At 37.0% G+C, this 23,801-nt stretch overlaps 1 protein-coding gene across 2 annotated transcripts; it reads right to left on the bottom strand.

The window, feature by feature from the left end:
- Positions 1-271: 271 nt before the first annotated feature.
- LOC105041402 (uncharacterized) lies at positions 272-21,035 on the bottom strand. 2 transcript variants are annotated; one of them, XM_010918372.4, is made up of 11 exons: positions 20,696-21,035; positions 19,080-20,607; positions 13,453-14,901; positions 12,880-13,235; positions 9,722-11,577; positions 8,980-9,406; positions 3,659-3,821; positions 1,325-1,428; positions 1,090-1,181; positions 767-992; positions 272-659 (listed from the first exon to the last, which is right to left on the bottom strand). In XM_010918372.4, exons 1-10 carry the CDS (start codon positions 20,890-20,892, stop codon positions 916-918), a joined length of 6,249 nt encoding a protein of 2,082 aa, XP_010916674.1. In that variant the 5' UTR covers positions 20,893-21,035; the 3' UTR covers positions 272-659; positions 767-915. The 2 variants fall into 2 exon arrangements, with proteins under 2 accessions (XP_010916674.1, XP_073110256.1); XM_073254155.1 differs by lacking the exons at positions 272-659; positions 767-992; positions 1,090-1,181; positions 8,980-9,406.
- Positions 21,036-23,801: the final 2,766 nt, after the last annotated feature.

Raw genomic sequence — 23,801 nt, 5'->3', positions numbered from 1 at the left:
TACTAATAATAATAATAATAATAATAATATACTACAACAGTGATGCATGGACATCAGAGGGCATGAGCCGTTTGGCCAATAATCATATATATTTGCAGAAACAAACATAAGGGAACATCATCCAATATACATCATCTTTCTAAAATTCTCCTATCACTACATTTGGTATAACAAGCAGTGATTGACTTGAACCAAAACTGACCAGATCCTGCTCCATTAACGATGGATGAACATTAAGAAGTTACATTCAAAAAGGTAAATATCTCCAATTGTTTATGCAAATGATACCGGTGCTAATGCCCAACTCCTTGAAAAGGGAGACTGGTTGATCACCGCAGGCAAAAAGCAAGCACGTGTACTCCAGGGTTTGGAAACTCATATAATAGGGTATGAAGTAGGCTGCCAAACTTGGACATATGAATATTCTCACATCATATTCAAAATGCTAAATTTCTCCAATCGAATGTGCTAATGCCCAACTCCTTTGACGATAGGATCAATAGATCATGGTAGGAGAAAAGCCCATTTATTCCGGGGCTTAGAAACTTACATAGGGCATGGAGTAGGCTTTCAAACTTGGTCATTCAAATACTGCATCCCACTGTTTCTTACTAACTGAATCATTTTCCCTTCCATTAGTCATCTGTTGCAGTCACGTCCTGCAGCAGAAATGCATAATGTGAAGGCACTATAAGTCACATCTCTTGAATTTATCAAAAATCCAGCAGGCATGCAGAGAAGAAAACAAATTAGCTTTGCAACAAACCTAACGGTCTCAGGCTCAGTCAAAAGGTCAGCGGCATTCCATTCTGGAAATTCTCAGTGATGATCTATGTGCTTTGCCTGAAAGGTTTGGTCAAGGCACATAGGCCTAAAGAAAGATATAACACTCTCAAGTATACAGTAACTATAACATCAGATTTTCCCTTCATACTGGAAATTCAATCGATAGTCATGTAGCAGAGCTGCGAGAGTACTTCTGCATGGGCCCTCTGCAAAATCCACAAGATAGGTAAAATATATAAGCCCATGCCATAAGGCATACATAAATTTTCTGAACATCAATTTGTGTACTTCAAGATCACTAACCACCCAGTACAGTGTGAAGTTGTTGAAGATCAGCTGGTGTGCATACATCAATTAAAGAATATACTCCTGGTCTCAATGCTTCATCTATCTCTCTGCAAGACACGAGTAACCATCAACATTAATAAGGTAAAGCACCTATAGTTTTGCAGTAGCAAGATCATCAAGGGAAAAATCACATGCATTAGAACTAGCCTTATGCTCTTGATATTATTTAGTATAAGAACAAGATCCTGACCTTCTAATGCCTGTTCGATAGGGGCCATATCCTGAATAGATACTTATGTAACTGGATAGAAAGTAGTAGGAGTACCTTCCAAGAGCATCCTTCTGGTGTCTTATCTACAAAATAATAATGCCCAAAAGATACATTGTAGAACATGCACTGTCAGCCAGAACTTAAAACTGATGAAGAATACAATAAATGCTTTCATGACACCTAAAATTAAAATGAAGGCATAAGTTGATATTTTACGGAAGTCATAACTCATAAGCTTCCTTGCAAACTATATTTTTTAAAATTTAACTCTGTTAGAAGTTTGTGTCAAGAAAATGAATGTCATGCAAAGAAACTCGGGTATTGTCAGCAAGGAAGATTTAGTTAAGGAGGCCAGTATGGATATGATAAATAATAGAACCATCATTCATCTCGAAATGTCATGTGGGAACTTAGTGACACATGAGAAAAAGAACAGACTAAAAGAAATTTAACCTTATATATTATGGCCACTACAGAATCAGGAGATCTAATTGTCCTAAAAAACTTTGTTCTTCTTCTTACTCCTTGTGTAAGTATGGCTTCTATTTCTTTGTTGCATAATTCATAGTTTTGATTTCATTCTAATCAGTGCAATTAATTTTATCACTTTACTTACTGAAAGCTGTTTCCAGTTTGCCTGTTCTCCTTTTCACTTACTCCTGAGCTTCAAGAATCTACTAGAAATATTTCGTTGTCAAAATGAACTGGATGCTTCATAATTTTAGTCTTAATAGGTTATCTGATCCTTGTATGGTCCTACTTCCCAGCATCTTTGCCTGCATGGCTTAGAGACTGTAAGCATAGGTGCCACATACTCGCCAGTTCTACTAGCAGATGAAACAGAATACTAGGATGGGACTACAGATATTAATATGCATAAAGTGCACACATATACATATTTTTTAGTTCATCGCAAGTAAAAAATAAGTGTAGATATGTTTCTTATAAAATCTTACTCATGTTGAACCATGAGCAGAATTACATATGATCCATGAAAATCATCATGGATTAAGCCAAAACAACCCATATAAGAAAACATATCTAAAGATGCTAGAAATCTAGACCCCAAGGAAATCCATGTCATATCACCATGTCCCATGTATTCAGAGCCGAAAAGGGATTGGGTGTTAGTACATCATATCCATATTCATTTCCATCCAGCTTATACAAATATGGATATTGTTGGATGCTGAAAAATTTGTACAGTATTTGTTTTGAAGGGCCATGCACATGAAATGGATACTAACAACTCTGATAAGAATGCAGACATAAATTGAATAGTATAAACTGTTTGCATGACATATTCCACTCTACTTTTAGTAACTCAAATTAAGTATACAAGCCTCTTAACTTTCTGTCTAGAACAAACAAACAAAAGTACAAGGGACAATAAGGGACACCGCATCCACTTAAACACATGACTCTTTTAGTGGCTCCAGATAAGCCTGCTATGTTGCATGCTTTGGGTTGTAAGGCTGACTCTAAGCATACAAGTACCAAATAAAAGATGCCACTGCATGGAAAGCAAGATAAAGTAAAAACATGTTATCTTGCCATTTATTCACCTTTAGAGTTTATGAGAGCTATATGGGACTAAATAAGGCTGAAATTGGACTTAGATACACATTAATGATTCCTTTATCAATATAGATATCTACTTCCTTTAACAGATCTGGATTTGTATATAGATACTATCAAGATGATATATGCTATATTTTGTGTCTACATCCAGATATATCCAGACATGGAAATGGATCCAGATGGATACCATGCAAACATACTTTAATCCATAGTAGTGTTTCTTAAGTAAATCATATGTTCTATTAATGTCTTCGAATAATGTAGTTGGTTGGAGGTAAAAAGAGTAAAGAAGATTTTATATTCCATGAAGCTAAATTAGAGGCAACTTAAATCAGGATTGCACATTTAATAGAATACAAAAAGGATACCAGTGTCAATGTTGATATGGTATTTCTGTTGGGATGAAGAATCCATATAACACAGATCCTCAATAAAGCATTCATTTACTTTCATTATCTCATATACAGGAGCCTTGTTTCTTTATAACTCTATAATCAAATTTTATAAATTTACATTTAGATTTAGGAGATTCTCTCAATTACATTTTGATATAGGAGATAATCTCAGTGCAGTCAATTAATCAAGGATACAGTTGAAACAATCATATTTCTTACTTTAAATAATGATGCTGAAAACCATGGGAACAAAAAACTAATGTTAACATTTGATTGTAGCAAGCAAAGATTGCATGCAAAAATATGCTGCACAGGAATATATTCAGGTATCTCAGACCTCTTCATAGATCCTCTGGAGAAAGCTGGCACATTTTATTGCTTCCTGCAGCTCCCAAGTAAAATAACTCTTTCCATTGACTAACTTAGCATCCACAGTCTCCAAACAATTAAGAAGAGTGTTTACTGAATCTCCAAGCAGACCAATGCATCGTTCAACCTCACTACAGGACAGAAGTAGGGAAAGAAACATCATTATTTGAGTTGCCAAATAAAGGAATCTCTGTTAACTATCCAAACTAGATGAAACCTAAATTGAATAAAACACTAAAATGCACATTTAAGTGCGAATAAAATAAAAAAAGCAATTATAAGTTAATAAAAAAGGTGTAATATTTTTTATGCATGTACCAACATGCATAAGTACATCTATATATGTATTAAAAATATAACTGCACTAGCTTTGACAGGATGGATTAAAAAATGAGTTCTGAAACTAGCATAACATAAAGGATTGTAGCTACTTTGAAATGTAATAAATTTGGGGTTGTTTCACTTGGCAATGTCATAACACCACATCCCAACACCCAAAAAATATCCTCTAACAAAAGAAACCTGGCTATAGAACTTTATTGTGATGGGTGTTCCATAAGTAGAAGAGAGAAGGTTATACAGTGTTTGATCGAGAAATAAGGTGGATTAACTGAGGATTTATCCCACTATCCTCCCCAAATATTGATAGCTTAGCCATCATATAGTTAGTCTAGTAGATACAGGTTTAACTCACTTATCCAGAATAACTAGTTTCTTTCCTTTGTTTTCTGAGGGGAATTGTTTTGTCCTATCCTTTTTGGCCATCTCTTCTGGTTCTTACCTTTCTCTTTCTTCCTTTTTGGATAATTCAAGAGCTCTTCCTATAGATCAGAATTGGATGGACCTAGCTGGTCAGGCAGGAAAACCGGTGAACTAGCCCTTTTGCCAATCCAATTCTCCTGAAAGATCAAATATGCAATCCAAAGACAAAATACCCAAAATTCACGTGACCTGCCAACTTTTGCCTTGATTCGACTAGCCAGGCAATTCCAAAAGCCAGGCAATTCCAAAAGAATTGACCAGTGGCTAAACTTATGCCAAATAACCCATTTGCACTTCTTAACTTATAATCCCATTTTTGGGTATTTTGATTTATATCACTGAAGATTATAAACCCAAAAACTATAATCAAGTCTAATCTAATCCTTTCCCTTCTAGTCCTCTTCAAATGAGGGGGAGAACGACATGCCCATGCCTCATCGACTCTTCTCACAAATGAGTTGCAAATCTGTCAACCCTGACCACGACCACTACCTTTTGCGAGGTCGATCCTTCCCATTCCATACACCCAAGTTGAATATTGGCATCCCAATCCACCCCCAAGATCAGCACCTAGCCCGTCCTGAATAGTCCATGACCATCACTTCTACCTCCCTCCCCACTTCCATGGCCTTGAGCCTCTGCCCTTGCTGGAAAGCCCTCTCTCACCCCCTCCTTGATCAGCTAAGGGTGATTAAGGCAATGAGGCCGCACTCCATTCTCTAAATCTCTAGGAGTCCTAGTAGTCCATCCTAATCTACCCTTTCAGGTTATTTTTCTTTGAATTTCTTCTATTTAAAAAAAAAAAGAGAATAATCAAGAATGTGTACATTTTGAACTTTTGATATTTAAAAATGCTCTTTCTTGGTCATTTTAAAGTGAAATTTTAAGAAAGTTTTTGATTTATTTAATTTGCATCTAACTACTTAGGTATTTTAAAGAGGGCAGAGGCCTTAGACTAGGATGTCAAAAGTTCAAAACCACAATAACGGGAGTTGCGTACATTTGGTCCTCGCAAGACCTATAGTAGTAAGAGTCTCATGCACTAAGAAACCTTTTTTAACCATTTACATATTTTTAGTGATTATAATTTACTAAATCACTAATAAATGAAATCAATGTCTGATACATAATAATTAATAGTTCATATTATACTTTTAAATATTTATTTTTCTTAATATGTACTCATTCAACCAATCCTTTGGAATAGTGACTTGGTGACATGCATCCTTGGTTGGGCCAAAAAGCCCAGTCCAAGTATAATTATGGACCTTTCCATGGCTGACATTCAAATTCCACACTATCGGATTCGATCCACCCTCCGACCACCAGTGACCACTTACTTTGGTTGTCTCCCTTCCCTCAGCTCTTTGAAACCATGTATGCCATTATCAATCGATTGATAACCATCCACAGTCGACACAACCTTGAACTAGCCAAATAAACTTGCTGGTGATGGAAAGGTAGGAGGGGAAAGGCTTGTATCTCATTTGTAGTTCTCGTCCCAAACAGATAAGGGAATCCATTTTCACTCACTGGGACAAGGGCATCTTTCCCAACAATGATCACCAGGAATAATAAAAGTCCAAAGAAACAGCATTCGCACTTAACCTAAAAATAACAGCACTGTGGAGGGATATTGAGGGATAAGTATAGCAGCCCCACCCTTTCCAATCTTGCAATTACAGTATGAGAACCACCTCACTGATCATAGATCCATGCAGCATATGATTAATGCTTTGAATCATCCAACATTATATAAGAAAAGTACAAAAGATTTATTCTCCTTGTAGAAATGATGCTCAACTACCTCAACCTAAATTTCAAGTTCACAAACTTGCAAGACAACAAACAAATCTGCATTCTTCATGGTGCAACTCCAAATGTTAGCCGACCAAGGTTCATGAACTTATTTCAGCCAAATGGCCAAGATGTTGGCTTAAAGGGATATAGAATTCAATGAACTTGTGATCTAGATTCACCCACGCCAACGATGTCTTGGCAAAGAGGGTGATAACAAGCTAATGGTATGGAATTTGGCTATAAGTACATGAGATCATTTCTAAGCAGTCTTCTTAATAATTCAGAATTTCAGATGTTTGCTTAAAAAGATATAGAATTCAATGACCTTGTGATCTAGATTCACCCACATCAACGATGTCTTTTGGCAAAGAGGATGATAACAAGCTAACGGTATGGAATTTGGCTATAATGTACGTGAGATCATCTCTAAGCAGTCTTCTTAACAATTCAGATGTTTGCTTAAAAAGATATAGAATTCAATGAACTTGTGATCTAGATTCACCCACACCAACGATGTCTTGGCAAAGAGGGTGATAACAAGCTAATGGTACAGCTTTGGCTATATGTACATGAGATCATCTCTAAGCAGTCTTCTTAACAATTCTTATAAAATAGAAATGTTGAATTGTCTCGCTTTAAGATGGTACTTATTAGATCTAAGAAATATTTTCACTTTATCGGTTTATCCCCTCTTCATTTCTTCATATGGGGTTAACAACGTAAGTACAGCCTCACTAAAATTCCTAGGTACCTATTATATCTAACTTTAGGTGTTGCATTTATTAGATCTAAGAATTATTTTCATTATACCTCCTCTTCAAATTCTCCAAAAACTTCAATGGTATTAACTTTCCCTATAAACATAACCTCTTTGAAATTCCATATATCTATTATGCCTAGCTTTTAAGCATTGTCATTATTAGATCGAAGAAATATTTTCACCACTAACTCCTCAAGTTCTCCAAAAACTTCAGTGGATTGACTTTCCAATATAAGCATGACAGAGATCCTCAGCCTTGTTGAAATTCCATACTTCTACTACCATCTATCTATTACCAAAAGTAAGAAATATCTCCATTAAGTTCTGCAGATTCTGTTTATAAACTAATGCCCATCACCTTTCTAACAAAGTCTTACAATATTCGAAGTATCTTTCACTTGTTTTGTCTGAATAATATGTTTTATTTCTCTTAAATTTGATGAGTATCATATTATATTCCAAACTTTCCATGATGATTAATATGATGGTGTCACAGTGTCCATGCTATAGTGCACGAACATGAAATGATGGTTGAGGATTTTCTAAAGAGTAACAAATTTAAAACACGAATGGAAAAAGAAGTCAATGGGAAACCAAGTAGCTGGAAGACTTCAAAAATCTTTGCGTATAAGGCATTTAACAAGAAATGCTTTACCGGCATGGAGTTTCTAGAGATTTATTGTCTAATGGACAATTGCTGGTTGGCAGGTAGGAATCCCTCTGCTGCAAGAAATGGTTACTCTGTGATGCTTTTTAGTCCTATTGTGTGGATGCATACCCAATGCCTTGGAGATTTCTCTCAATGTCTAGCATGAAGAAGTGTCTAAGCCTAACTGCAAGGTAGAAGGTCAGTATGACTCCAGCGATGGGCATAAAGAAACTTGAAGAACTGACCCCTAGGCAGAAGCATAAGATTGTCTTTGAGATTGTAAAATGAAGATGTGAACTAATCAAAACACTTTGTTTTCTTTTCTCCTTTATTATTTGTAAATTCTAATTTTAATACCATCACTAATGATAACATTTAAACTCGCTTTACTGGCACTTATGATAAATAACCATAAGCAGTTCGCAGAAGTGTCCAACTATATAACTTTATGATCCTTGAAATTGCTTTCCTTCAATGTCATTATATATTCAGGCTAGAATCGCCTTCCAAACTTATTTAGGAAGAGCACATACAATAGTAGTTTTGTTGAAGGCCATGGCCTCTAGATTACCATCAATTAAATCAAGAGCATCTACAATAAATGGAAAACGTATTATCTCAACATTAATTTGCAACTAATTTGAACAGGAATTCATTGAAGAAATAATCCATCGGCAACTTATATAAATATTCATTTAAATTCGAAATAATATGCGTTGTGGTCAAGAGGTCGGATGGCTTGAATAGATCGGAGAGCTTAATCTCTACGCTGGCGCACGCGAGGTATTATCCACTTGGGCATAGACTCATTGCTCAGGAACTGTATGGGCCATTTTAGGCCTCACGGTTTTATCCTTTAAAAGGCACCTCGTAGGGGGAGAGATGGTCTTGATCCCATATAAGCCATACTCCTTGACTCATAACCGATGTGGGACTAAAGATGCTCTCTCTACACCACAACATACCCCTCCAGTCAAGAGGAGGTATGTGTAGGCAGAAGGCCGCCTCACGATAGGCGCCAATGTTGTGGTCAAGGGGTCGGAGGGCTCGATCTCTGCATTCACACGTGCAAAGTATTGTCCACTTTGGCCTATGCCAGTAGTTCAGAAGCTGTATGGGCCATTTTGGGCCTCATAATTTTGTCCTTTAAAAGGTGCCTTGCAAGGGGGAGAGATGGTCTTGATCCCATATAAGTCATACTCCCTCTTGACTCACAACTGATGTGGGATTAAAAATGCCTCCTCTACACCACAATAATATGCTTCAAGTGAAATATTACAGAACAAACAAGGATAAAAAGGGGAAAAAATATGCATACCGTTTCTGATGCTTCAGAGTGGAACATAATAACTTGCAGCATGAAGCATATAAATCAATGGAGAACTGACGATCAATCATGCAGTGATGCACACTTGTTAATGATGTTTCTTCTTGGTTTTTGGATATGAAAGGATGACACTTGACGTGAGAAGCTCTAAGCTGATGGAAGTCTTTGAAAAGTGCCATTGGTACATGCAAGCACTGGCTTGCATGACATGAATTCATTTGAAAAGAAGACCTTCTAGCAACAGTTGTCAGTACCTCGACACACATAAGAATGACTGACCCTGCATCGGGATTGACATCACTTTTATTATGTGCTAGCTTCCCCACATAAAAGATTGTTGGGCTCTGGAGGTGCAAAATTATATTGAATAAAGCACCCATTAGATTCGGGATGTTTTTCTTTATAACATGCTTGTGTCCTGGAAAGCATGCCTAAAGTCAGAAAAAAACATTTATATATAAACTGGCAACTGATCAACTATTTCATTCCATAGTACATTAAAAATATCGCAGCCAATACAATGATTCATGAATACATGTCAAGCATTTTTACATAGTAATGCAGCCTTTTGGGGATTATTACAGATAAAGAATACTACATTCTCCCTCACTTTACCTCATGGAAATTGACTAATGGTTTCTAATAGTAAAATAATTTTTAAATTACCTATTATTTAATGGAAATCAGTATTATCTTCTTCAATGAACATGGAAGAGATCAAACTATTCAATACCTGAGATTGATTCAAGAACCAAATCCAAGCAGTCAACCCCAGCTGCAACGACTGAGGATACCTTTCCTCCATTTATACTGCCAGTATTTATTTCATAGACCACATTGTAACCTTCCTGCACCCCTACCAATGCTCTTTCTATTGTCTGTACAGCTGCCTTCAGATGCAATTTCAGAGGTGTGCTAATAAATTTTCTGAATGACATCCTAAGTCTAGCCTTAAATGCATCTATGCTGCATTGTCCATGATCAAGAAATTGCATATTGCTCCCACTCGATTCTTTCTGAGACTGGAGCATCTTTGTATTTGATCCTGTCTCATGAGAAGACAGAGTTGCAGCCTTCCCTTGGAAGGAAATACATCTCCCTATAACCCTCATGTGAGAATCTATTAGCTGAGCAAACACATTGCTAGACAAGGTAGGATCACCCAAACTGAAATAATTCCCAACAACTTCAAGATATTTTAATATGCCATCAACCCAAACAAAAATAAAGGGATCTGGCATGTCAACCATTTCTGCTATTCCCTGTAAAACAATATGAGAAGTTCCAATAAGAACAGCCATGGATTTTGATGCCAGGTGACTACAGTTCAATTGTGAAGCCAAATGTGTAGAAAATGGTAACATGCACTTCAACTTGAGAATAGCTGCAGATGCAATAAAAAGCTGCCTGAGTGTATATGCTATCTGACGACTTTCACCTTTCAACAGGCTACATAATAGAGGTCTGTTTAAATGTTGTAAGTTAGATAAATCAATTGCATGAATGTCACTAAAAGCATTGGTTACATGATTTGCATGCGCAGATGATGGTATTTGCTCCTCTGATCCTGAACCCTTTGTATGTTCGTAATTTGAAGGGTTTTTACTGTCATGATCATAACCAGATGTAGAGGACTCGGGCCTTTCACTTTGCTTATGTGTCTTGACATGATTTTCAGCAAAAATTTCAACTTCACAACAGGAACACTTAGCAGCACTTCCCACAAGAACATCCAAGCTTAAGAAACCATTATCATAATTCCACTCTGGAAGATGTTTGAGGAAATCTAACCCTTTTCTGTTATCCACCAGCAATATATTCAGGCACAGGTTTACAAAATTCTCAAATATGGAAATGTAACTGCCGAGTTTAGATACACACCAAGGCATCAATGTCGATGACTGTGGTTTTTCCTTGGAGCAATCCTTGTATGTGCTATCTAAGGCTGATGCCACACCCCATAAAAAACTCTGGGAGCAAGATACTATAGATGATAACTTATTCCAGCTCAACAAACTGAAGCAAGCTTCTGGCTTGATCACACACATACCACTTTCTATAGTTACAGGTAAATTTCTCATATGATCCTTCAAGGTGTCAGCCATAAGTTCGATGCTTTTCCAGGTTTCAACATAATCAGAAGCATCAGAGTCCTGACCACCTTCATTTAAACTAGCCTTTCCACCAGGCACATCATGCACTGGCAGGTCCATGTGGAGCTTTTCATTATTTATTAAGGAGAACATTGCAGAATTCATCTGTTCTTTGCTTATTGTCAGAAAAAGGTAACAAGTATGATCTATTAATGAAAATATCAAATCTTCCACCTGATTAGCATAGTTCTCCCCAAAAAAGATTTTTGGCAATCCAACTATTTCATAGACTGACTTCAAAAGCCACAAGATAGAAGATGAGCTGTTAAATAAAGTGCATAAATACAAGGATTGCCTGGCTTCTGAATTCCCTTCAACTAATGCCATAACCAAATATTTCATGGCCCTTCTGCAACATATAAATAACTTGAAAAGCTCATAAGGGCTGTAGATAAAAGATTCACCACAGTAGCTTAGCAAGCTTGAAACCACTAGCCTGAGACAGTAATCAATAAATGGCATCATCAGCAAGGAGAGATATAGAAGATCAGATTGTGAATCAAAGACAAATTCTTCAAAATTCCAAAATAATAAAATCTAAAAAGCAATGGAATGGACTGACTTGTGGGCAAAATTTCCTTAAGCAGTATGTACATACAACTGTTAAACAACTTTCAAATATTTTGGATTATTTGCTGCTACAAAATCTACACACATAGAGTTCAATGATGTCTTAATGCAGGACTACAAAGAGTTAAACTCATTGGCTACAGTTTAAATTTCTTTGAACAGTAATACGAACAATCTGAAAATAAGTTTTAGCACTCTAGCTTCAACCACAAGAATTCAGCTGCTTAAATTATAAAACTTAAAGCTTACATATCTGTAGTCTGAGCTTTCAGCTCCTTTCAAAAATCATATTTTAGCACATTTGGCCTTAAAAAGAACAAGAAAAACAAGATACTCTGAAAGTGTAGAGGATTTTCACGTCAATTCCACTTGAAAACTCAATTTCATGCTCATTTGCAGTTGCGATTTTACAATGGAATCACTCTAAAAGTGCATCACTAGCACCTCACTGACACTAATCTGGAACAAGAAAAGACTTTACAATGAAATTCCTGCAATAATAATTAGCAGTTGCATTTTTTAATTTATTTTCTCCACTGATGTATCATCTTGTATGGTTATGTCATGTCAAAGATTTCATGGCTTCTCTGAGTAGATTTATCTTCTGTTGACCAGTACACTGAGCCACAGAGGCATAAGCTGCAAATGTGGAAACCCACTCCACACCATTTACCATATAGATGCCATAGTAATTATTATGATGATAGAGATAACAAATTTATGGTTCCCAACTGATGTTAATATTCCTTACAGTCCTTGCATTCTCCAAACTTTCTTATAAGGTCCCACAATAAATATTTTAACCCTTCTTTTAGCTAAACATTATAGAATGTCTATGATATCCTTTACTTTAAAATGACAAAAAAGCCCTACTCCCTGTTTCATCACTGGCATTACCCAAAGTTGTTACAACTGAGACAATTTTGAAATTTACAGATTGCTCGTGATACTAGCCTGAACAAAAATTGTTGCAATATTATAATTTTATGGAGAGATGAAACAGTTAATTAAACAACTGAAAGAAAGCACTAGTTTAAAAAAAATTCCCAAGGACTTGCTAAAATGTGTGTAATCCAAATTCATAAATCCCACTATCACATCAAAATTTAGAGCATACATCACACTATTGCAGCAAGTAAGAAGGGAAACAAAAGGACAGCAAGCTTACCTTTCAAGATTCAGCATGTAACTTGCACAGAGTGAAAATGTTTTAACATTTACATGAATTCCAGGCATCTTACAGAAGAGATTAAGTAAATTTTCACAGGTTTTGAGTTCCACACTGGAGGAAGAAAATGACTGTTTCTCGCCTTGAAGGTTATAGGACATGTTTGAAGAACAACCATGCAAAGCATTCCCATCAACCATATTGACCCTTGGCCCTGGATCCAGCATTTTCAAGATCTCTGACCAATCTGGCAAGGAACTCAGATCTATATCATTTGCCCAGGTGTGTCTCATTATAGGAGAAAGTGCTTTCTTCATAATACGGCAAAATCTTGATGGCAAATGCTTGGATACTACCTAAAGGATAAATTAAAAGAATCAATATTATAAGATGCCATTGTTAGCGACAAGAAGACTAATTGGTTCCACAACAAGCAAATAAGGTGAAAATTTAACTGAAAACATTCATCCATTTTAGAAACTTGACAAAATAAATCAGTTTGATCATTCAAAACAAGAGTTTTTGTGTATGGATAGAAGAGAGATGTATCTGTTGTCCAATGCATTTACTTACTGTTTGGTCATATAGAAGAGTATCACAGAGAAGTCCCAGTGAAATATTGCGTGCAGTAACTTTCTTGCAGAGAGGTTCACATGTGCTCTGCTCTCTGACATCACTGTAGTTGTTTCCAGATGGCAAAGAAGAATGTATTAATTGAGATAAAAATTTCTTCAGATCTTTATTAGTAGCATGAGTGCACCAAATATCAATATTTTGGCAAAGAAGAAACCATATTGCAACTGGCAGGGTACTCTCATTTAATGAGCAAACACCCATATCCCAGGCATCTTCATAGGAAAATAATGGTGTTTTAGTCTTAGCAGTTTCATCACTCTGGCTGTATAGACATTTTTCCTCTGTGGCTAGCATTGGTAAGTATCCAGTTATGAATGCAGTTAGCCCAGCTGCCTCCTGCCTGGAAGCAGTGACGAGTCGCTTCCACTTTTTGCTTGACTTGTGTCCATAAGGACTTTGAGGCAGCTGCACATGTACTGAACGTTCATCCCCTTCTTGCAAGAACTGAAAAGCTTTAATATTTCTGTTCAAATCATTGAGCCTTTGGATGGCCATTATATGTAATACATAAACAAGGGGTTCAGAGCCTCCTGTACTGCTTGACAGAAAAACTTCTGAAAGAGTCTGGATGACATCCAACAGGGAAATAGAAGGTTTAAGTACCCAGGAGAAATAGCCTTCATCCATATGCTTATGCTTCTCAGTCCATTCTATTCCACAACGAACCATAAACAAACACCCCATTGCTTCTGATGCCTTTCTTGATGAATTAGGCGGCATGAGGCTGATTGACTGTCGGTATAGGCTTCTGCAGGATATGTACAACCGGAAGAAAAAAACAAATACCCAGGACATACTAAGTGACATTGCGAGCAATCCACTTTCACATTCATAGTTGGATAAATCTATGCCTATAAGAGAAGAAAGGAAATTGTTCACACCATTTGATTGATTTTGTACCAACTGACTGAAGCTTGGCCTCATTGATTTCATCAAGTTCTCAATAGAATTTTCTATTAAAACACTATTTGTTGCTGTGACAGCTAAGGAATCCAACACAATGGTGTATAATTCTGACAGAACTCCTCCAAGAAGTTCAGCTTGCAGATCTATATCCAGTATGCCGCTATCTAAGGAGTTCACTTCTCCTGAATCCAGAACATCGTCCCCTAAGGAACTGTGTCTCATCCATGCCAGTGAATATGTAAGATCTATGTTCAGTTGCTGTATGCACCCGCTGACTTGTCGTTCTGGTATTAACTTGATAGCATTCGAAACGGCAAGTCGGAATGCTTGTGAACATAACAAAGTTGCCAGTGATTTTTGACACACTTGAGAGGATAGAGGCAAAGAAGCAACAAATATAGAATGACCTGCTGAACCAGCATTACCAGCACCTCTGAAGAGTCTCACAGCTTTACACAGTGAAAAAATGGGACTACTTACCTACAAGATAGACAGGAATAACAAACAAAGACATGCCAAGTTATAATTACAAGAACCCAAAAGAAAAATGCAGAAAGAACAAGAAGGAATCCAATTTCATTAGAAGAATTACAGAAAAAGATTTGGCTTTGCACTTTTGGAGGTGCACATGAATGACAACCTCTAGAATAGCATCACACACCAAAACTAATGGTATAATGACAGCACAAAATGTGATCAGATGAATAAAGGTGAGAAGCATGTCAAGAAACATAACGAACATGGAGCTCTTTTCCTTGGAGAATTTGTTGCTGTGCTTAGAAGCAATAGCTAATAAGGTTATGTGAGATTGGAGGGGTTCTTTTTTCTAAAAATAGTCTTGAATCAAATGGGATCATAACAGTCCATCAAATCCCACTTCTACTCAAATGTTTTGCATACACCCCTCAATATTATAATTCGAGATTCCAAGGGGTGAGTATCTTTGTTCAACCATCAACTCGATAAATACTTGATGCTTCAGTACATATGACCATTTTAGGTCAGTTTGATCCTGCTCATGCTCTCTCCCTGTACAAGAGAAACAACAGAAATACACCAACCAAAAGTAAAAGTGCATCCATCATCTTAATATGCACAAGAGATGTTGTACTAGATCAGATCACAGCTATTTATCAAATTTTTCTATCACTCACATGCCTTGTGTGTGCCCAATACTAGCATATAAAAAATACAAATACCCACTGACACATGGAATGCAAAAGGTTTGCATGCCTCGAAAGCTAATGATTATGAATGCATTGACTAAAACAGGTCAACATGTTGAAAACATGAACTGTAAACAAAGAAGAATCTTTAAGTAATCATTTCATGCTGTGTGATTTTGCCTGCACTGTTTGGTGCAAAATCAGGAGTGTGCTAACAAACAGGTGATTCCTGGTTCAATCTAAGAAAGGGAAAGAAGTGATGATATAGAGAACAGAAACAAGTTTAATTATGTGACTACAGCTCATGGATATAGAGGAATGCAGAATTTTTTAGCAGAAAAACAAAATACATAGACATCAGGTTCCAGTTTTGATATATAATAACCAGAACATTTGACAGGGTTCCATCATATTTCAATAGAGAACACCTTTAAATTTGTTAAAGCACAAAGCAACAGTAGCCAAGCATAAAGATGTGGATTTGACTTGAAGTGGATGTTATTCTTGGCTTCAATGATGTTTCCCCTTTGCATTGTTGCAACTTCACATGCGACAACTTTTCTCATTATTCTTTGTAAAATAGGACACCCTTTTCCTTTTATCATATTTAGGGGTTACTAGGCATCTTCTCTCTAGAAGATGCCCTTCTTTTAATTCATAAACAAGGTCTTGTCAACTCTCATCCACTTTTCTTGAATAAATGCCTCCCTTGGATCTTCTACATCTGACCCTACTGGTAATAGGATCACAACTGACTAAAAGGGCAAATAAAAATGGATTAATCAAAAAAAAAATATGAAATAGTAAAGGAATTAAAAAGAAGAAGAAGAAGAAGAAGAAGATACAAAGATCCAGGTGGAAAGGGAGGTGAAAAATAAGATTCTCAACAGAAGGAGTTTGAAGTCAATGTTCAATAATAACAAAACGACAAATATTTTATCTCAGATACTCCCCAAAGCGTTAAAGAACTCTTGTATACTGAGTAGTGTGATGGATGTTGATGTACTATTATTCCCTTCAGATGACTAAGATGATGCTGTAGAATTGGTACACACCTCATTACTTGGTTACCATAACCACAGAGCAAAACTCTTTTGGTTGCAACAATGCAATCAAAGCAACAAATGGATGCAACTGAATTATTATCTTAGCCACCAGAGATTCCCAATTCAACTGGATGGGGACCATGAGAAAGTCACCAACTGAACTGTAGTCAGCATAGATGAAATTAAGATACAAGTTGGAGAGTTTCCTGATATCTGTATGCTAATTTCACTTCATTAAATTAAAAAAAGTAAATAAAATAGGATGTTAAACTTTTGCGAAGCAATAAAACACCATGCAACAGATAAAACATTATAATGAACCATATGCCATTCGCTGAGATATCTTTAGTAGTTTCCTGGGACTAATTAGTATGCATTGATAAATGGCAATGAGGTTTGAATTTATTTCATTGTATTAAAATATTTTCTAGAGATAAAAAGATGATTTGTCATGGAATGAGTGGCATGTGCATGGATTCACTTCATATCCCACAAGGATTCAAGTCAGAGTTCGATTTGTCATATCATATCTAGGGATTCAGATCCCAGTGGGATGTCCCGAGACGTCCCATGGGACATCGGGATAAGGTACCATTCCATGTGTTGGAACAGGCCATCCCACTAGCATCCTAGCGTTTCAATCGAGATGTCTTAGGATATCCTTTGTCCCAAGTGTCGGGACGGGGCGGGATGGCGACGCATCCCGTCCCATGAAAAAACCGAGACAGCTCCGTCCCACGGGATTTAAAACCTTGATTCATATCCAAATTCAATTACTAAACAGATATAGTAAAAATCTATATCCAGTTTCAATATGATTATGTAAAGATCCAGGTGTCTATACACACTATTTCAATTAAATAAAATGGTAATTATGATACTATATATTATTAAAATATTGAAATATGTCTGGATTCTCGAAGGACCTAACTTTGATTTGATAGTTGGTCAATCTGATTTCAGGATCAGACATCAATCCAACAAGCTTTTAGAACTGATATCTAGAAATTAAATATTCTAAGACTGGTTTGAATCAGATTGTACTATTATATTCCATTTCCAAATTCATCAGGGAGATTTCTTTAGAAGAAACAAACTGGATTCTTTCAGTCCACAAATTATGCTAAATTCAGCAGATAACAACACTTGTATCTGGTGTCTTTTTCTTCTTTTGATTTTAATTGCATTTTTTTTGTTTGTTAATTATACATGGCAATGATTTGCCAACTCAATGAACCTTAAAGAACCGTAGCCTGTGTTTGGCTATATAGCATATGATAGGAGAAAATAAAGAGACAAGGATAGGAGGTCAGTGGATGAGTAAAAGAAATAAAGAAACTAAAATGAAACTCAAAAATGTACTGTACGGTTTCTTAGAAAGTTTGGAAGGAAAAAAAAAAAACTAAAGTTAAGTTAATTTTTTATTTTGTTCAATATAATATTGATGTTGGTTAAGAGGGTAAGCCATGGCACAGTGGTAATGGGGCTCTATTGTGGCCTAAAGGTCATGGGTTCAAAACATAGAAACAGCCTCTCCCACACAATGAATTCTATCCCTCCAATGGTACCCAGATAAATTTTACTTGATCCCCTCAAAAGTTATAATGTAACAAAATGTAGCCCAAGGAAGTTATGGCATCCATGGTAGTAATAGTGGATACTAAGAGTTGATGAAGAAAGAGGCCAATTCTTTTTACCTTGCTTTTCTTTCTTTCCTTTGCTACAGAGAAACAATCTTGATCACATTAAAAAACCTTTTTTAGCATCTTCTCAGTTTTATTACTAAATTTTCTCTTAGCAAGGCGAATGGCAAGATTCCCCCTCGTTCGACGATTAATGTTAACATTGTCACCGAAATCCTGTACTCATATCTGACTGAAGAAAAATATTGCCCTCAGAAAATTTGATCCTATGTTCATTAATCAAATGAATCACCCACAAGGAACTGACTGGTAAAAACTAAATTTGATATGAAGAAAACTCGTAGCTCAGCAAAAAGAATACTATGAGTAAATCTAATCTGATCATGTAGGTTGCTTGACCAAAATATTCTAAAGCCATGCCAATAAATGCAAACATGTCTTGACTGTAAAACAAGCTTAGAATATAGGTTTTATTGTCTAGTCATGGTGCTAACATGATCCTCAGCCATTTAGATGTAGTTGAGATGCCAGCAGCAAATTCATCATATCAGCTTTTATACTAAAGGGGAAAAATCACAGACTGTCAATGAAGTGTGAAACAGGTCGGCAACAAAAAGTCAATGGCACTGGCATTATGACAGAAAATGACATAATAGAAAGCCATCAGGATGCAAAACTCAGCATAAGGTGACTTTGCACAGACCATGCTTAACAGATAAGCAAATTTTATATATCTAACATAATAAATTTGGGGGGCCAACAATTGACAATCATAAATACTCACAAAAAAATACACAACTGACCTGGCGAAGCTCACTGTAGACATTAATTACTTGGCAACCAAGGTTTAAAATCTCTGAAACTAGCAAAGAAGAAGGCTTTGTATCCACTGCAGATAAATGGATGGCCAAGTATGAGAACATCATGAGCCACAGTTTTATTAGGTCATCACCAACAGCTCTATACTCAATTTCCAGAAAATACCCCACCACAACAAAAACCTCCCTTGCTATCAGAGGCAGCACCTTTTTGACTCTTGCATCATCCTTATGCAAAGCTGATAACCAAAACAGATAAATTTTGCTCGAAATGGAAATAATTGTGTCATAGACCTCTTTCAAGAAATTATAATGTGTTCCTTCAGATGTATCCTCTGTACGTACATAAATCTTCTCTTGAATAAAACTTGCAAGAGTTTCATTGACGGACTTGAGCATGCAATGAGTTTCTACCAATCTGAGCTCTAAGGCTTCTCCCAGTTCTGAGAATTCCAGCTGGGTGCACCTTTTGCATTCTAGCAACAGAGGTTCCATAAAATGCACAAATACTTCAAAGAGTGGCTTATTAGTTTCCTGAGCTTCTTCAGAGATGTCACCACCTTTCCCTGAAGAACTGTCAACTTTCGATGCCAATGAAGCTCCCTTATGATTCTTAACTCTACTTGCAAATAAACAAAACAGGTGTCCAAAACCACCGAGCAACACTGCCTTCTTCTCCGCTATGATCTTCTCTAGTCTCTGAAAGAAATGTCTGTGATAGCTCTCATTGATCCCCTTCAGTTCCCTGGCATCACGCTTTGTGCTTGAGCTCTTCAAACTTAAAAATCCACTAATATGGATGGGATGAAACAGCCCATTTGACAAAACATCTTCAACCATCCTCAACAAGCTTCCAACTTGGCAACCTTTGCTGCCACCAACTCGTAAGTGCAGTAATACCAACAATTCCAACAGCAGGTCAAGGAGTCTATCTACAAAGACACGAAAGACATTTCTTGGATTCGGATGAAACCTCAGAAACCTAGAGAAGTGTTCGAGTAGAAGACTGGAAAGGTTTAAGAGGACTTCAGCATGGGAAGAGTGATGCTCATCATTTGCTGAAGCCCTGCGGACAAGATTAACAACCTCCACAGCACATGAAACCCATAATTCTGCACCAGCATTATAGAAGGCTCTGCCATTGGATTCAAAAAGCAAAGAGAGGCACTCCAAAACCTGATGAAAGAATATACCAGACTCTTCGTCATCCGACATAACATCACCATTCATTACCAGTAATGCATGCCTTGAGGTACGAGTAATAGCTCGAAGTAGATTCGGGGAAACAACGACTGATGACTTTTCTATACAGAACTTCAGAATAAACCAACTTCTATAGTTCAAACAAGGATCGAAAAGTTCCAAGCTTTTCTTACTATTATCAAAAGAAATCAAGAGGGGCTGCAGCCAATCACTTAGAAAGGATGCCAAACGGGAGACTCCGACTGGCTCCGGCCCTCGACCACTGAAATCACCTCCCAATCTCACAAAATCAAAAGCAAGCTCGATCTTTCTGCATCAAATTCATTCCCGAACCGAATCGAATCAAAAACAAAAAGGAAAAACAGGAAAAAAGATGGTTTCAGGCGGCCAGAACGGACCTTTGGAGCGGAAGATCTTTGCTCTGGAGGGAGAGGATGAGGTCGAGGTTTGCCCAGACTCCATTAAGCTTGGCCTTCTTCTTTTGGTCGCCACTCCCTTGTCCTTCTTGTTCTTGGGGTTCTAGTTGATGGGCCTGGGGTCGTTTCCTCTTGCCACTCTTTGAGGTTTCCGAGGAGACTGGATCGGAGCACGCCATTGCCGAGCACGAGATCGAAGAAAGGAGAGGTAGGGAGAAGAGGATGTTTTGGACGAGTCCGGGTTTCGACCTCGAGAGGAAGAGAGATGGCTTGTAGAGGCAAGAGGAGGACCGGCAGAGGAGGGGCGAAGTGGGCCGGGCGGCGTTGGGGTATGTACCAGGGTTTTTCGAGCCGTTTGCAGGGTTTTTCGAGCGGTTCGTTAACTGGGAAACCCAATAGCAGCACACTCACATGTATGTCACGTGGGAAAGATATCAATTACCAACACTGGTTTTCTTCAGGGGTTTTACATGTAAAAGTATTCATGCGAATTGCAAGTCTCGACCATGTGCTCTTTTTTTTTCTTTTTTTTTCAATAACAAAAAGATGTAATTCATCTTTTGAAAGATGTGCCGAGCAAATACCACGATAGAATAACAAAGAGATCTTCAAATATCATAAAGCAGATAGATGAATTTTTCAATATCTCATTTCGTTTTGGATCCATTTGAGGACTGTGACAGAACCATCCTCTATAAAGATTCTTTTTATTCATAATTTTTTTCTCGCACAAATGATGTCGTTCGAGCAATACAAAAAGTGTATATATTTCATTGATGCCAGGTTATGCATCAATGCCGGTAGCATACTTAATTTATTGTCCAAGTTTTCCGATTATGCATCAACTTGTCCAAAATCAAATCACTATAAGTTACCTTAAATCCAAACAATGTAAATTGCAAAGTATAGATCTGTGAGGATTCAATTTAGCATGGTTTTAGTCCAAGCAACTGGGAATTGATCTGATCCTGTCATGAGCTGTCGTGGAGAAAATGCTACAAGTCAATAAGCCCTTAGTTTTTTTTTTTTTTAATTCCACTAGGACTCTTTATTTCCTTTGAGGTTATATTGCTTTGAACAATTTTCCCAAAGGAAGAGTATCTTTACATTTCTGAAGGAAAAACAAGCTGCAGTGGGATTAGGAAACATCCCATTAGGAGCTGGTGGATGCTCTGTTTTGACAAGTCAGCAAATGGATCGTCAATCTAGTCATATCTCATTTAGTTGTTCGCTTTCATCAGTAAAATTTTGTGCTCCCGGATGATCAATGTACCCAGCAAACAGGACTGTGGATTATGAATCTAGTCAATCATGTACACATCAGCTGTTCTTTTTATCAATAAAAAGAAAGGATGAGTCAGTCAAAAAACGAGTCTTAGGTAGTTGGCGTCTTTCTCCATTTCAATGAAGCCCAGGATTTAAATTTTTGTAGGTGGAATCTGCATCCGATTCCTAAGAAACTAGTTTTGAACCCGCATGTTATGTGCAGGTTCCAGATGATATCATTGATTATTTTTTAAAATTAATTATTTTTTAAACTAATCAATATGATGAAATAATATCTATCTAAATTTTTGATATCAATCTATATTTTCGATTGCATACATGAGTGGATTTTAATTACAAAAATATGATAATATCATATTTTAATCACATCATTTAATTCACATACATGGGCTTCAATTCAATCATTTAATACTATAATATTTTTTTTATTTAATTTAATAATACTTTACAGATTTTTTTTAATTTATATAGCATTCATAAATGACAAGTTGATGCTTATGTAGATAGCTTAACTTGCTAAAATACTTACTCTCAGTTTTTGCTTAAATTGATGCTTAAATGGATAGCTTAACTTGCTAACATATTTATTTTCCGTTTCTGCTTTCATATATATATATTAGATGCCTGATACCGTTAAAGTTTCTTTGTATTTTTATGACATATTCTGGTGAGTTTTCTCAACCAGAGCGAAAGACCATGCACCATGCAACTCATGATTCACAAAATGCTTTGGTAATTGATTTCAACCGCGGAATTCTATAATAAAATTTCACGAAAGGAAGAGATTTTCCGCCCCTCTTTCTCGCAGTCGCCCGTCTCGCATTCGTTGGTGGGGCTACAGTAGGACTGGCCCGATTCCAGGCAATAAGTTCTTGAATCGGACAACGGCCCGGTCATTCCTTATACTATCTTAGTCCTCGACTGGGTTAAATCCTAGCGGTTAGGGCAATTCCAACGGAGTAGGGATATCACTGATCGACGATGAGGTAGAGTAATGCACGGCGAGAGAGAGAGAGAAAGAAATCGGGGGCAATGGTGGCATAGGTGGAGGACGACGGGTGAAGAGGAGACCACAGATCGTGACGGCGGTGGAGGCTAACGGTGGGGGATGATGACATCGGGAGGAGGGGCGCGGTCGACTCAGGTATAGAAGACCGCACGTTAAATTTCTATTGGATTTATCTCCTCAATCTGCTGCACAATGTCCTGCACATAGCAAAAATGGGAAAACCAGAGGAGGAAGAAAGAGAGCATATTTAAAACTGTTTCTACTATCAGTTTAGGTGATGGTCAATATCTGATATATAAAGGCCTTGTAGAAAAGACGAGTCTACAAAATCCATAAAGAAAATGAAAACAGCCTCCACACTATACGAAAACAAAAAAACAAAATAACATCTCACCTATAACCCAATCTACTAACAACTTCTCCTATTATTTTGCATCACTATTCAACACACCCCCTTGATGCAAAACCACAAACACCAAGAAGTTTCCTAAAATATAAGAACTTTCCAGGAGGAAATGCCTTTGTTAATATATCTACAATCTGCTCATTTGTTGCATAATTTTTCATCTTGATCAAACCTTTAAAGACCATCTCCTACAAGAAGTGATGACGGATGTCAATGTGCTTAACACGGCCATGATGAGAAAGATTTTTGACATGAAGATGGCAGCCATGTTGTCACAAAAGATCTCGGTTGCATTTAACTGAAGTTGTTGGAGATCTTCAAGAATTCTTTGTACCCAAATTGCTTGGCATGCTGCAGCTGCACCCGCAACATACTCAGTTTCAGAT

This window comes from Elaeis guineensis, chromosome 3 (genome assembly GCF_000442705.2).
Source record: "Elaeis guineensis isolate ETL-2024a chromosome 3, EG11, whole genome shotgun sequence".
NCBI lineage: Eukaryota > Viridiplantae > Streptophyta > Magnoliopsida > Arecales > Arecaceae > Elaeis > Elaeis guineensis.
The sequence above is the reverse complement of the archived record's forward strand: the minus strand, read 5'-3'. Positions and strand labels throughout refer to the sequence as shown.

Bases quoted from the DNA above. Each gene is read 5' to 3' on its own strand.
- LOC105041402 (XM_010918372.4), bottom strand. From the start codon at position 20,892: ATGGCGTGCTCCGATCCAGTCTCCTCGGAAACCTCAAAGAGTGGCAAG. The intron at 14,902-19,079 runs GTCAGTTGTGTA...TCTATCTTGTAG, and splicing joins TCTACAGTGAGCTTCGCCAG to GTAAGTAGTCCCATTTTTTC. The intron at 11,578-12,879 runs GTAAGCTTGCTG...TTACTGTCTCAG, and splicing joins TACATGCTGAATCTTGAAAG to GCTAGTGGTTTCAAGCTTGC.